Source organism: Lissotriton helveticus, chromosome 5_1 (genome assembly GCF_964261635.1).
Source record: "Lissotriton helveticus chromosome 5_1, aLisHel1.1, whole genome shotgun sequence".
Lineage (NCBI taxonomy): Eukaryota > Metazoa > Chordata > Amphibia > Caudata > Salamandridae > Lissotriton > Lissotriton helveticus.
The window spans coordinates 1,685,874,395-1,685,887,050 of record NC_136065.1 but is presented as its reverse complement, the minus strand read 5'-3'; the positions used below and the strand labels follow the sequence as shown (position 1 = coordinate 1,685,887,050).

The window sequence follows — 12,656 nt, the reverse complement described above, 5'->3', positions numbered from 1 at the left end:
CTCTCCTGAATTACAGCGTGATACTTGTTAAAACCACAAAATCAGAACAATATAAAGACCGGAAGAAGTGCAATTAGATACTCGGACTGCATAGGATCCAGTAAATTCGGTATAACTTATTTAAAAATATGTGGAACTAACTAAACGCACCTAATACAAGCTCAATAGATACCACTGGACTTCGTGGGTTGACACTTAAAGAACCACCGACCAAACTAGATCTAGACGCATCGCTCAAGAAATACTTGCACGGCAAAAACATCAGGAATAAAATACAGTTATTAATTGGGACTATACAGAATTCCTGGAGAAGGCATTCGCTGAAACGCGTTGATTGGATAAATTGGTTCTGTATATTAGCATTGTGACTGTAACTCTATTTTTGTACCCTTACTTATCTATGTGATAAAATGATGTATATGTGATGTTGAAAGAAAACGCATAATAGACAAAAGATATAAATGAGATTAATTATCAAAAAGATAAACCGAAATAGATGTATCATTTTTTTTAAAAAAGGAAGAAAATCCATACAAAAAAGTATTGAATAAAAAGAATATTTGTTTACATCTTTTTGTCCTAATGTGTGTGTATATATATATATATATATATATATATATATATAAGTGATTAACGTTTAGTTGGTCTATATATGTATGCACAAAACCTGGTGCTGTGTTCTTATTTTTAAAAACTGGTCTGATCCGTAAGCCATCTTCGATTCCTGCGTGGGTTGCCTTTGCCAAGGCTTGTTGACTCCAATCCGGAAGCCGACAGCGAGAGCCTTTGTGGGACAGTCGGTATCCAGCTCCTGGTCGTCGTCGACACCTCCTGGTCCACGTGGCTGCAGAGACCAGCTTCACGACATCACCTGATTGCTTCGCGACATCGCCTGGTTCCTTCCTGGTTCCATCCTGGTCACTGGCTAGTGACCCAGACTCTGTCCCCTCTGTTTTCAGGTACTCTTCATCCTCGATCCGCCCTTGGATCCAACCGGACACTTCTCTCCTGGTCGCCTGCAGCATCTTTCTCCAAGGCTCCATAGGAATCAGCGATGAAACCCGACACACTTTGACACCTATGCACCCGCTTCCTGTGGGTGGGGTAACGCAAGTATTTCGGTACTCCTGTGGGTATTGACTATCCTAGTGTCCTAGTTTTCAGTAGTTTTCTCCTAGTCCATCCGGAAGTGACCTAAAAGAACTAGTTTCCAATTCTTTCGTTCCTATTCTAACTCTATGGTAACTCGGGTGCGTGTAAAGAAACTGCACGCGCATCCCGTGGGCCTCCTGCTCCCTATCCTTTGGTAGTACAGCGTAGCCCCAGCGATTCTCCAGGCCCTAGGCCTATCCTTTGTTCGTGACGTGGTTCTTATACCACTATTTTAGTATATGGTTCGAAGTGCCCCTAGGGCATTACTGTATTTTGTGCAACTTATTGCATGTTAATTAAGTATCTTGTTATGTGCTTGTGCCTCTGATCTCATAAAGAGTTCAGAGGATTAACTTAGTAATAAATTCATATATATTTTATATATATATAACCTGTGTGGGGTCCTTTTGGTATTAAAGGGGTTACATATGGTAAAACAGCTGGCTTCACTTGCCCTCTTGAGTTTAGCCTAAGACTGCTTTGTCCATGCTACCACTAGGATAGCTGGTCTATAAGGTTGACTTACAACCATCACCATAAGGGTTGTTTGAACTGATACAGGGTGCCCACTAGAATAGTGGACATGACATATCAGGCCAACTTCTCACAATATTTGTAAAACTTCTCTCCTTTGACACTGTTAATTTCTTGTGAATTATTATTAACATTTGTGATTGTTTTGTTTTGATACCAGAGGAGGGTGGCATTGGATGTACTATCCTCTACGCCACACTTTTCCAACCAGTTAAAGGTGATCTTGAAGGTGTGTTCCAGGTTTCCAACTAAAGAGAGTGGATCTGATATAACTAGCAAAGTCATTGCCTGTATAGAGATGCTATATAATTTCTGGTAGTTGTCAACTGGCTCCATTTATAGTCTTGTAGCCCAATGTGAAAGAAAACCAGGTTAAATCTGTGGCATGTTGAGTATCTGTTGGAAAGAACTGTGAATGTCAGTGGATTTTCCATTGATTACCTTAAGGATGAATCCTACGCTGTACATACAGGAATCGAGTAGATTTTTTGTTTGCCTTAAGGATGAATCCCATGCTGTACATATAGGAATCCAAGTAAGTAACTTTCCTGAACAGTTTGTTTATGATTAACCTCTGTCTTTTTTTTTCTTTTTGCTGTTCCTGGTCAATTTATAGCTTTGCTTTCATGCCGTACCTAGACCAGTGTTTCGTGGAAGTGTTCAAACACATGCAGGTGAGTGAAAATATTCATCTTTTACAAACCCGTTCAATTAATGTACTTCTTGGACTTGCTAGTTGTCAATTAATGCATCTGGCCTGTGATTCCATCTGTTTGTGGGACCTTTCTCTCTCCTGGGATTCCTCCTTTCTTAGTGGTCATCTCAGGCTCCATATCTTTGAGCTCATACTTTACAAGTAGCCCCTGCCCCACTCCAAGCTTTACGGGCAGGACCTTCAGCCTTGAACATGCTGTAGGAGAGTAGGGTCTGCAATCCTATGGTCACCCCAGATTTTTGCTTTACGCTTCACTGGTTTACGACTTTCCCTGGCTGTGGGCCTGCTAATCAGACCCACAGCCTAGCTGTTCTCTCTCTAAATTGACACACGTAGTTTAGGTGCATTTACCAATTGGTATTGGGACACCTTATCAGCCCCTGGACAGTGTACCTTAGGTACCCAAAGCATAGGTGTACCCAAGGCCTACCAGGGGCTGCAGCATGTATTATGCCACTCCTGGCTGGCCCTCTAAACAGACACAACTGGCTGGTAAGACAGCTGGGGCAAGGTGGTGTAATCACCCTTTGCTGTAGATATAGTATACCTATATCTAACCCCAAAATGGACACATATACTCCTATCAGTCACTCCTATGGCAGGCCTTATCAATCCTGAAGGCAGAGTGCTTGGAATTATGTGAGATGGTGCTCTAGCATGAGCTGAGCCTGTCTGCAGCTTGCGGAACCATGTCCTTATAGCTGTTCCATGATAACGCTATACCATATACTCCTAAGTGCATTATAATCCTTGCGGTTATTGCTAACTTTGGTATAGCATTATCAAAACATGTCGTATAAGGTGTCATAAGCTTTGGAATACTACCCCCTCGCCAGTTCTGGCGACGGGTGTAGCATTCCACCCTTATAGAGGGATACGACATGTATTTAACTGTGAACCCCGGTTAAAGTTAAACAGAGCCTCAGCATCACAAAATGGATGCTGCCACCACAGACACAAGTCTGACCTCCTGCTGCTGGGAGTCCTTCCAGCGAGGGAGGCCTGGACAAAGGGTTTCCTGCCTTGGGAGGTGCTAGCACCACCCTGGACAGGATTTTGTGTATTGAGGTAGGGAGGGCTGAAAGGAATGACATATGCCTGGGGCACACAAGGTGTCCCTGTGCATACCCCGGTTCAAACCAGTTGCTGGGGCACTCCAGCCCCAGCTCTGGCGTGAAACCGGACAAAGGATAGGGGGTGTAACCACCCCCCCTTCCTGGTCCCACCCATGGGAGGGACCTAGTCACTAGTGCAGCCCCCTTTAGCAGGATAAAGGTAGGAGCTGGTCCTATTCCAAATTAGATTATCCTGAACAACTTTACAAGAAGAAACTCTGGACTTCGACGTTCTGCTCCACAGAAGACTGAAGAAATCTCCCTTGTGGGCAAAGAGTGTCCTCCCTGCAACTGCAGGCACCATCAAGCGTCCTAGCTGTTCACTTTGTCGTCCTTCCTGCCGGAACCAGACCTCAGTGCCCGACGAGACCCGGACACCCAGACCTCTCCGACCTCTACCCACATCTGCAGCACAGCTGAGACCCGTGGGTGCGACGAGACACGTGGGACCGGCCATCTTGGAGAAACTGCACTTCGCTTCCAGCACGACTTCAGAGGCATCCTCGAGTAAGTGCTTTGGGGATTGAGAAGCCCCAGCCCCGAGCAGCTCCTGCACAGAAGACCAGCCCTCCAGCATCCTCGAGATCTGCGTGGGGCCCTTTTGCTTGATTGCTGCCCGACGCGTTGTCTGGTCACTTGCCGGCTGGCTAGTGGCCTCCTAGACAACGATCCACGAAATCCACACCGCTGGTCTGGTTGCTCCAGACTGGCCCTTGCTCCCTTCCAAAAGAGGAGCACCCCGGACCCTCCTGGTCCGCACCAGACGCCATTTCTACTCACCACGTGGGTTGCCTTTGCCAAGGCCTGTTGACTCCAAATCCTGATCCGACACCGCCGACAGCCTGCCTGGGACAGCTCATGCCTCCATCCTGGTCGTCGAAGACACCTTCTGGTCCACGTGGCTGCAGAGTCAAGCGTCTACTCTTCACCTGATCGCGACAACAGCATCTGGTTCCTTCCTGGTTCCACACCGGTCACTGGCTAGTGACTTTGAACACTGTCCCCTCTGCTTTCAGGTCCTCTTCTTCCTCTAACCACCCTTGGATCGCTCCGGACATCTTCCTCCTGGTCGCCTGCAGCAGCTTTCTTCAAGGCTCCATAGACTTCGACGCGGAAACCCAACACACTTTCACACCTATGCACCCGCGGCCCGTGGGTGAGGTAACGAGAGCATTTCGGTGCTCAAGGGTAGATTGACTCTCCTAGTGTCCAGGTATCCTGTCGTTTTAGTCGGAACTAGTCGGAACTGTCTTTTACTTACCTTTTCATAATTTGTTCTGCCCATTGACTTTGTTCTGCATCTCGCGTGTGAGTTCACACTCTGCACACGCGTCCCGTGGGCCTCCTGCTACTTACCTAAGGTACGGGTAGTGTAGTCCCAGCGATCCTACAGCCTCTGGGCATCTCCATTTCCTCTATCGATTTCCTTATACCATACATCTGCCAGTGGATTCCTCACCTTGTGAATATCCCCTTGCGTCAGCAACATTCGGAAATGTTTTGTAGCATCGCGCCGAAGTGGATGACGTCACAGAGGCACAACACCGCGCGTGACTCCGCTGACGTCACCGACTCCATAATAGGCCCACGCCGGCGTGACGACATCAGTTCCCTTTTTTCCGCGTCATCGACGCTAACGGTTTCTAGGGATCCTCTATAGCTGTTGGTAACTTTGTTACTATTTGTTTCATTTCAGTGTCCTTTTGCTTCTTTGTGTCAAAATGTCCACGAAGAAAACTGGATTGAAGCCCTGCGGACAGTGCGGCAAGATGATGTCTATGACGGATCCGCACGAGTGCTGCGTCTGGTGTTTGAGTTCGGACCATGACGTCGAGGAGTGTTCATCATGCAAGAAAATCAATCCTAAGGCTCTCCGTGAGAGGCAGGCGAAACTCCTTGTTGCAAATTTGAAGAGCAGGATGGACAAGAAGAGGTCGAGGTCACGGACTCGTCGTTCGAGGTCTCGCTCGAAGTCGCGCGTGAGGTCGTCTTAGGTGCATGCTTCGAAGTCATCGACGAAGAAGCACAAGAAGAGATCTCATGATTCTCGTCATCATTCTGTAAAGGACTCGAGTTCGAGACCGAAGTCACAGGTGAAGTTACTTCGCAAAGAAGTGGAGACTCCAACAGTTCAAGTCTCCGAAGGTGAGGCTTCGCCTGTGAGTTCGCCTGTTCATTCACCGAAGCCGATGTCGAATCCTTCTCCGGCTCCGACTCATTCTTCTGACCAGGAGGGTGAGGGAGATGAAGAAGATGGAGGAGAAGAGGAGGCTCCGTTGCCTGCGGGTTTGTCGACCCCGGTGCACCAGCCTGAGGTTGAGGTCAAAGTCGAGAAGACTCCGCTCCCTCGAGAGCAACCTGTGGGCTCTTATCCAGCTTTCCCTGCTCCAGGTCAGGACCCTACTCAGTTCCTGAATGCGATGTATGGAGTTTATTCAAGAGCAGTGTACCCCTCTGGTGCACCGGTTGGTCCCACAGGTCCATTAGCCTTCAATCTGGGTATCCCCCAGTCTTATGCTCCTGCGCCTTTTATGCCGGCCCCGACGCCGCCTTGGCTTTACTCGGCGCCGTCGAAGCCTTCCACGCCAAAACCATCGACGCCGTTGCCGAATCCGATCCGACCTCGTGTTCAGCGGTCTGGTCCTCCGGCTTCGGGCCCGGCTCTGGCTCCGACGGAGTCGATTCCGGATCCGTCGATTCATGAAGGAGAGGTCGAGGCGTGAGGCACAGAGACTTCTGGAAGAGCAGAGGTATCGTGATGCAGAGATGGAAGAGGGTGAGCTGCAGGATTCTGAGGATCTTTTCGATGATCTGAGAGGCTAGTGGTCTTGAACTGTCCCCTGATTAAGATTTGGCCTCTATTTCGGACGCCCCTTCTAAGGATGTGACACCTTATCACGTGGTCATAAGAAAGGCTGCAGACTTGTTGAATTTAACCCTTCCAACGGCAGAGTATAAAGCTAATGTACTGACTGAAGTCCTTCATTAGCCTACTTCTGTGGTCGAGCCTATGCTCCCTTTTAATGATGCTTTGGCGGAGCCTATAACTGAGGTTTGGAAAAAGCCGCTTACAGCCCCTGCTGTTTCGAGGGTGGTTTCAAGAAGGTACAGGTTGGCGCCTGGTGACCCGGACTTTTTATCCACACACCCTTTGCCAGAGAGCTTGGTTGTGCAGGCGGCCTGCTCGAAAAAATCTGCGGGCGCTTTTCCACAGGTTCCTGGGGATAAGGAATCGAAGAAGCAGGACCAGGCTGCTAAAAAGTATTTTTCTCGGCAAGCATGGTGCTCAAATCAACTAATGCAACTTGTCTAACGGAACGCTTTATCCATGCGTTGATGGATTCAGTAAAACAGCTGGTTCCAAAGCTTCTTGAAGGGGATAGTAAGGATTTCCAAGAGGTGATTGTTGACACTCAGGCACCAGCAAGACAGGTCATTCATAGTGGTCTGGACACTGCTGACTCGGTAGCAAGAGTGATGGGTTCTTCTGTGGCCACAAGAAGAGCTGCATGGCTTAATTCATCTGAGTTCTCTGCTGATGTCCAAGCTGCCTTGATGGATTTGCCCTTTGGTGGGTCAGGTTTGTTTGGAAAGAAGGCTGATGCTGCCCTAGAAAGATTCAAGGACAGCAGAGCGACAGCGAGATCTTTGGGCCTGCAGGGCAGAGGTTCTTCCGGAAAGAGATTCAGAGGCTTTGGCAGATCTTCCTTTCGGACCTACAGGCAGCCTCAGCAGCAGCAACAGCAGCAAAATACACTGTACAAGTCGTACGGAGGCAGGCAAAGAGCTCGTCCTAGAGGTCGTCAGGCCTTCTCCTCCTCCTCCTACCAACCCCCTGCCACCACAGCAAAGCAGCCCTAGATCCGCCATTCCTGATCATGTGGGCCCAGTGGGGGGCCGGCTTACCCATTTTCTACGAGATTGGCAATTGATTACATCTGATCTTTGGGTTCTCAATCTCATGGAGAATGGGTATGCTCTTCCCTTTCGGGAATTTCCCCCCAATTACCCTCCTTGCCAGGGTTTTTGTGCGGAGGACCACCTGCTGCTCTTGAAGGAAGAAGTCCTGGCTCTGTTCAGAAAGGGTGCAATAGAGGTGGTTCCAGAGCAGGAGAGGGGTCAGGGGTGCTACTCCCGGTATTTCTTGATCCCCAAAAAGGATGGCAGGCTTCGTCCAATCCTGGATCTCAGAATCTTGAACCTTTACCTGAAGCAGGAGAAGTTCAAGATGCTCACCCTTGCGCAGGTTCTTCAAGCGCTGCTGGAAGAAGACTGGATGCTGTCGATCGACTTGCGGGATGCGTATTTCCACATCCCCATTCTGAAGTCGCACAGGAAGTATCTCCGTTTTACGGTGGTATCGCAGCACTACCAGTTTGCGGTCCTTCCATTTGGTCTTACTACTGCGCCTCGAATCTTCACCAAGGTGATTGCAGTGGTGGCTGCACATCTCAGAAGGTATGGGGTCCGGTATTCCCTTATCTGGACGATTGGCTGATCAAAGCAGAATCTCCGGAGAAAGTGCTCCATCATCTGCAAGTCACAACTCAGTTGTTGTACAGGTTGGGTTTTTCAATAAACGTACCCAAATATCACCTGGTGCCCTCCCAGCGCAACCTGTTCATAGGTGCGGTACTGGATACTACTGTATGTCGGGCATTCCCTCCTGCTCAGCGGATTCGCGACATACAGGAGATGATTCCTTTATTTCACAATGGATCGGTTGTTCCAGTTCTGAAGGTCCTTCGACTGCTCGGTCTGATGGCTTCTTGCATTCTGTTGGTCAACCATGCACGCTGGCATATGAGGGCACTCCAGTGGTGCCTCCGCAGGCAGTGGTATCAACACAACGGAGATCTCATGGAGTCGATCAGGATCTCCAGAGAAACTGCAGCAGACCTGTCTTGGTGGAGTGTGGAGTGCAATCTGTCTCAAGGAAAGCCTTTCCTACTTCCTCCAGCGGTGGCCACGGTGATAACAGATGTGTCCCCTCTAGGGTGGGGTGCTCATCTGGGGGATCTGGAGATCAAGGGTCTTTGGTCTCCAGAGGAAAGGTTGCTTCGCATCAACCTTCTGGAATTGCGGGCGATACGTCTGGCGCTCAAGGCCTTCCTCCCTTCCCTTCGCGGGCGGTTGGTTCAGGTCCTGACGGACAACACCACCGCGATGTGGTATGTAAACAAGCAGGGAGGCGTAGGGTCGCAGTGTCTCTGCAGAGAGGCTCTGCGTCTCTGGTCCTGGGTTCAGGATCATCAGATTTGTCTGATGACAAATCATCTGGCCGGAGTTCTGAACGTGCGTGCAGACAGTCTCAGTCGGCAGTTCTCAGCCGACCACAAGTGGAGGCTTCATCCAGAGGTAGTTTGTCACGTCTTTCAGACGTGGGGGACTCCTAAGGTGGACCTGTTCGCCACTCGCGAGAATGCTCACTGCCTGTCATTCTGCAGCCTCCATTTTCCGATGCAGGGAGCATTGGGGGACGCGTTTCAGTTGAGTTTGGGCTCGCAACTCCTTTACGCGTTTCCTCCTATACCCTCGATTCCTCGGGTTCTGAGGAAGATTTGTCAAGACCGGGCCCAAGTTATATTGGTCGCCCCGGATTGGCCAAGAAGTGTGTGGTACACAGATCTTCTCCACCTTTCCTCGTGCCCGCCACTCCGTCTCCCTTTCAGGGCAGATCTCCTCTCTCAGATGGAGGGGCAGGTTTTACACCCCCACCTCCAGACCTTACACCTTCATGCCTGGAGATTGAACGGGGCAACCTGAGTTCATTTTCTCTCCCACACGATGTGGTGGATGTCATTCTTTCAGCCAGGCGTGACTCCACTAAGTCAATCTATTCTTACAGATGGTCTAAATTTGTGGCTTGGTGTGGGGAGAAGTCCATTCACCCTTTGAGGGCTCGTTTGTCAGATATACTTTTATTTGCTCTTTCTTTAGCACAGCTAGGTTTTGCTGTGGCTACAGTGAAAGGTTATCTTTCGGCTTTTCTCTTCCTGCCGGATCAGCCGTCCTTATTTAAATCTCCTATTGTTTTAAGATTTCTGAAGGGCCTTACAAATAAATTCCCTCCTGTTCCTTTTATTGTGCCTCAATGGGACTTGAATCTGGTGCTTATTTTTCTAATGGGTTCTCCTTTCGAACCTCTATATAATTGTCCCTTGAGGTTGTTGTCTTTTAAGACGGTTTTCCTAGTTGCAATTACCTCGGCAAGGAGGGTAAGTGAGCTTCAAGCTTTTAGTTCAAAGCCCCCATTCTTGACCATCCATGCTGAACAAATGGTTCTTAGGACCAGGGCTGCTTTTCTGCCTAAGGTGGTAACTCCCTTCCATCTAGGACCGTCCATTACCCTTCCTACCTTCTATCCTTTCCCCTCACCCTTCCAAGGAGGAGGAGCGGCTTCACTGTTTGGACCCTAAGAGGGCGGTGAGCTTTTATCTTGATAGGACTAAGGACTATCGTGTTGATGACATACTGTTTGTTGGATTTGCTGGTTGCAAGACAGGAAGAGCTGTGCACAAGCGCACACTTTTGAGATGGATAATTCTATGCATCAAGATCTGCTACGCCCTGGCTGGTAAGGAACCTCCAGGGGGTATTACAGCTCACTCTACTAGAGCAAAGTCTTCAATATCTGCTTTGTCTAGGGGTGTTCCTGTTGAGGATATTTGTAAAGCGGCACCTTGGGCCTCCCTCCACACTTTTACAAAGCATTACTGCTTGGATACCGAAGTGAGGAGGGAAGGACACTTTGCGCGTTCTGTCCTCCAGGATTTTCTGGTATAGGAGAGCGGACACCCTCCTCCGGGAGTGGGGACTGCTGTGGGAATCTATTCACAAGGTGAGGAATCCACTGTCAGGTGTATCCATCAGAAGAACAAGTTACTTACCTTCGTTAACGCTTTTTCTGGTGGATACAGTATCTGCCTGTGGATTCCTCACTGACCCACCCGCCTCCCCGTTGTCCACTCTTCTATACCTGAGTAACTGTGATGTTAATATGTTTTTATTGTTAAAGGAAAAGTTTTATTTCAATTGCTTTTCTGCATTGGTTTCACACTATGTGTGTTATCTTGACATTTGTGTACTGTGTATACTGTGTATATATCTACTGATGTTGGTCCGTCCGTGTGCCTCGAAGGCACGCAAAAAAGGGCGGAACTGATGTCATGCCGGCGTGGGCCTATTATGGAGCCGGTGACGTCAGCGGAGTCGCGCGCAGTGTCGTGCCTTGGTGACTTCGTCCACGTCGGCGCGAAGCTACAAAAAGAATTTCCGAATGTTGCTGACGCAAGGGGATATTCACAAGGTGAGGAATCCACAGGCAGATACTGTATCCACCGGATAAAGCTTTACCGAAGGTAAGTAACTTGTTCATTAGTTACACTATCTTGTCATTACATCTTTCATCATGAATCTCAGAATTGTGCTCTCAGCCCTTCATAGTTGTAGGAGAGTAGGTTCTGCTTCCTATGGTCACCCCCACTTTTTGCTTTGATTCACTGGTTTTTCGACTCTAGTGTGGCTGTGGGCCTGCTAATCAGACCCACAGCCCAGCTGTTCTCTCTAAATTCATACCATGTACTTTAAGTACATATCCAATCGGGTATTGGGTCACCTTGTGAGCCCCTGTATAGTGTACCATTGGTACCCAGGGTATAGGTGCATCCAAGGCCTACCAGGGGCTGCAGCATGAATTATGCCACCCCTGGCTGGCCATCCAAATTGACACAACTGGCTGATCACTCAGCTGGGGCAAGGTCGTGTAATCACCCCTTGCTTAGGTATAGTATTCCTATACCTACCAATTTTATATAGGCACATATATACCTATAAGTCACTCCTATGGCAGGCCTTAACAATCCTGGAGGCAGAGTGCTTGGTTTTATGTGAGATGGTGCTCTAGCATGAGCTGAGCCTGTCTGTAGCTTTCTGAACCATGTCCTTATAGCTGTTCTATGATATAGCCATACCATATACTCTTAAGTGCATTATAATCCTCGAGGTTAATGCTAACTTTGGTTTGGCTGTATCAAAACATGTCGTGTACGGTGTCATATGCTTTAGAATACCACCCCCCACCCCCCTGCCAGTTTTGGCTGCGGGGGTAGCATTCCACCCTTCTAGAGGGAGAAGACATGTTGGTTACTGCTTTACCTGGTTATAGTCAAACAGAGCCTCAGCATCAGAAAATGGATGCTGCTGCCACAGACACAAGTTTGACCTCCTTCTGCTGGACGAAACTCCGGCAGGCGAGGCCTGGACAATAGGTTTCCTGCCTTGGGAGGTGCGAGCAGACAGGATTTTGTGTATTGGGGCAGGGTGGGTTGAAAAGAATGAGACGCTGCCTGGGGCACACAAGGTGCCCCATGCATAGCCCGGTTCAAACCAGTTGCTGGGGCACTCCAGCCCCAGCTCAGGTGCGAAACTGGACAAAGGGAAAGGGGTGTAACCACCTCCTTCCCTGGTCCCACCCATAGGAGGGACCTAGCAGGTAATCCAGCCCCTAAAATCAGTATATAGGTAGGAGCTGAGTCTAGAGAGTTTAGATTATCCTGAACTGAAACGAAACTCTGGACCTTCGACATTCTACTGCAACTAGAAGACTGAATAATCTCCCTTGTGGTTGGTCAAGGAGTGACCACCCTGTGCAAACAGGCACCATCAGCATCTTGCCGGTTTGCTTTATCGCCGCTCCTGCCAGAACCCGATGACCCAGCGACGCAGGACTGGACTTCCAGACTTCTCTGACTACGACCCACAGCAAAGCTGAGACCCGTGGCGGACACTAGTGACGTGGGACCAGATTCCCTGGACTACCTGCATCTTGCTAACCTTGCAGCTTTTGAGGCTTCCTCAAAGTTGTGCATTGGGTTTTGAGAAGCCCCAGACCCGAGCCGTAAGTGCACCGAAGCTCAGCCCTCCACACTCCACGAGTGCCGCGTGGGGCCTGTGCCTGCATTTCTCCTCGACGCGTCTTCGCGGTTGCTAGCGCGTTGGCTAGTGGCCCTCCTGAAGTCTCCATTTTGAAACATTACTGCTTGCCTGGTTGCTCTGGGCTTGCTCCTGCTTTCCTGTAAAGGGGAAGCTCCGCAGACCTTGCTGGTCTGAACAGAAGCCGATCTTCCCTTTCTGCGAGG

At 49.2% G+C, this 12,656-nt stretch overlaps 1 protein-coding gene across 2 annotated transcripts in view; it reads left to right on the top strand.

The window, feature by feature from the left end:
• The window catches only part of IPO4 (importin 4), a 2,629,293-nt gene that overhangs the window by 2,072,010 nt on the left and 544,627 nt on the right, over nucleotides 1-12,656 (top strand). For both annotated transcript variants that reach the window (XM_078644926.1, XM_078644927.1), the window contains exon 21: nucleotides 2,303-2,360. In XM_078644926.1, the coding sequence (XP_078501052.1) occupies nucleotides 2,303-2,360 (58 nt within the window). The remainder of the gene's footprint in view (nucleotides 1-2,302; nucleotides 2,361-12,656) is intronic.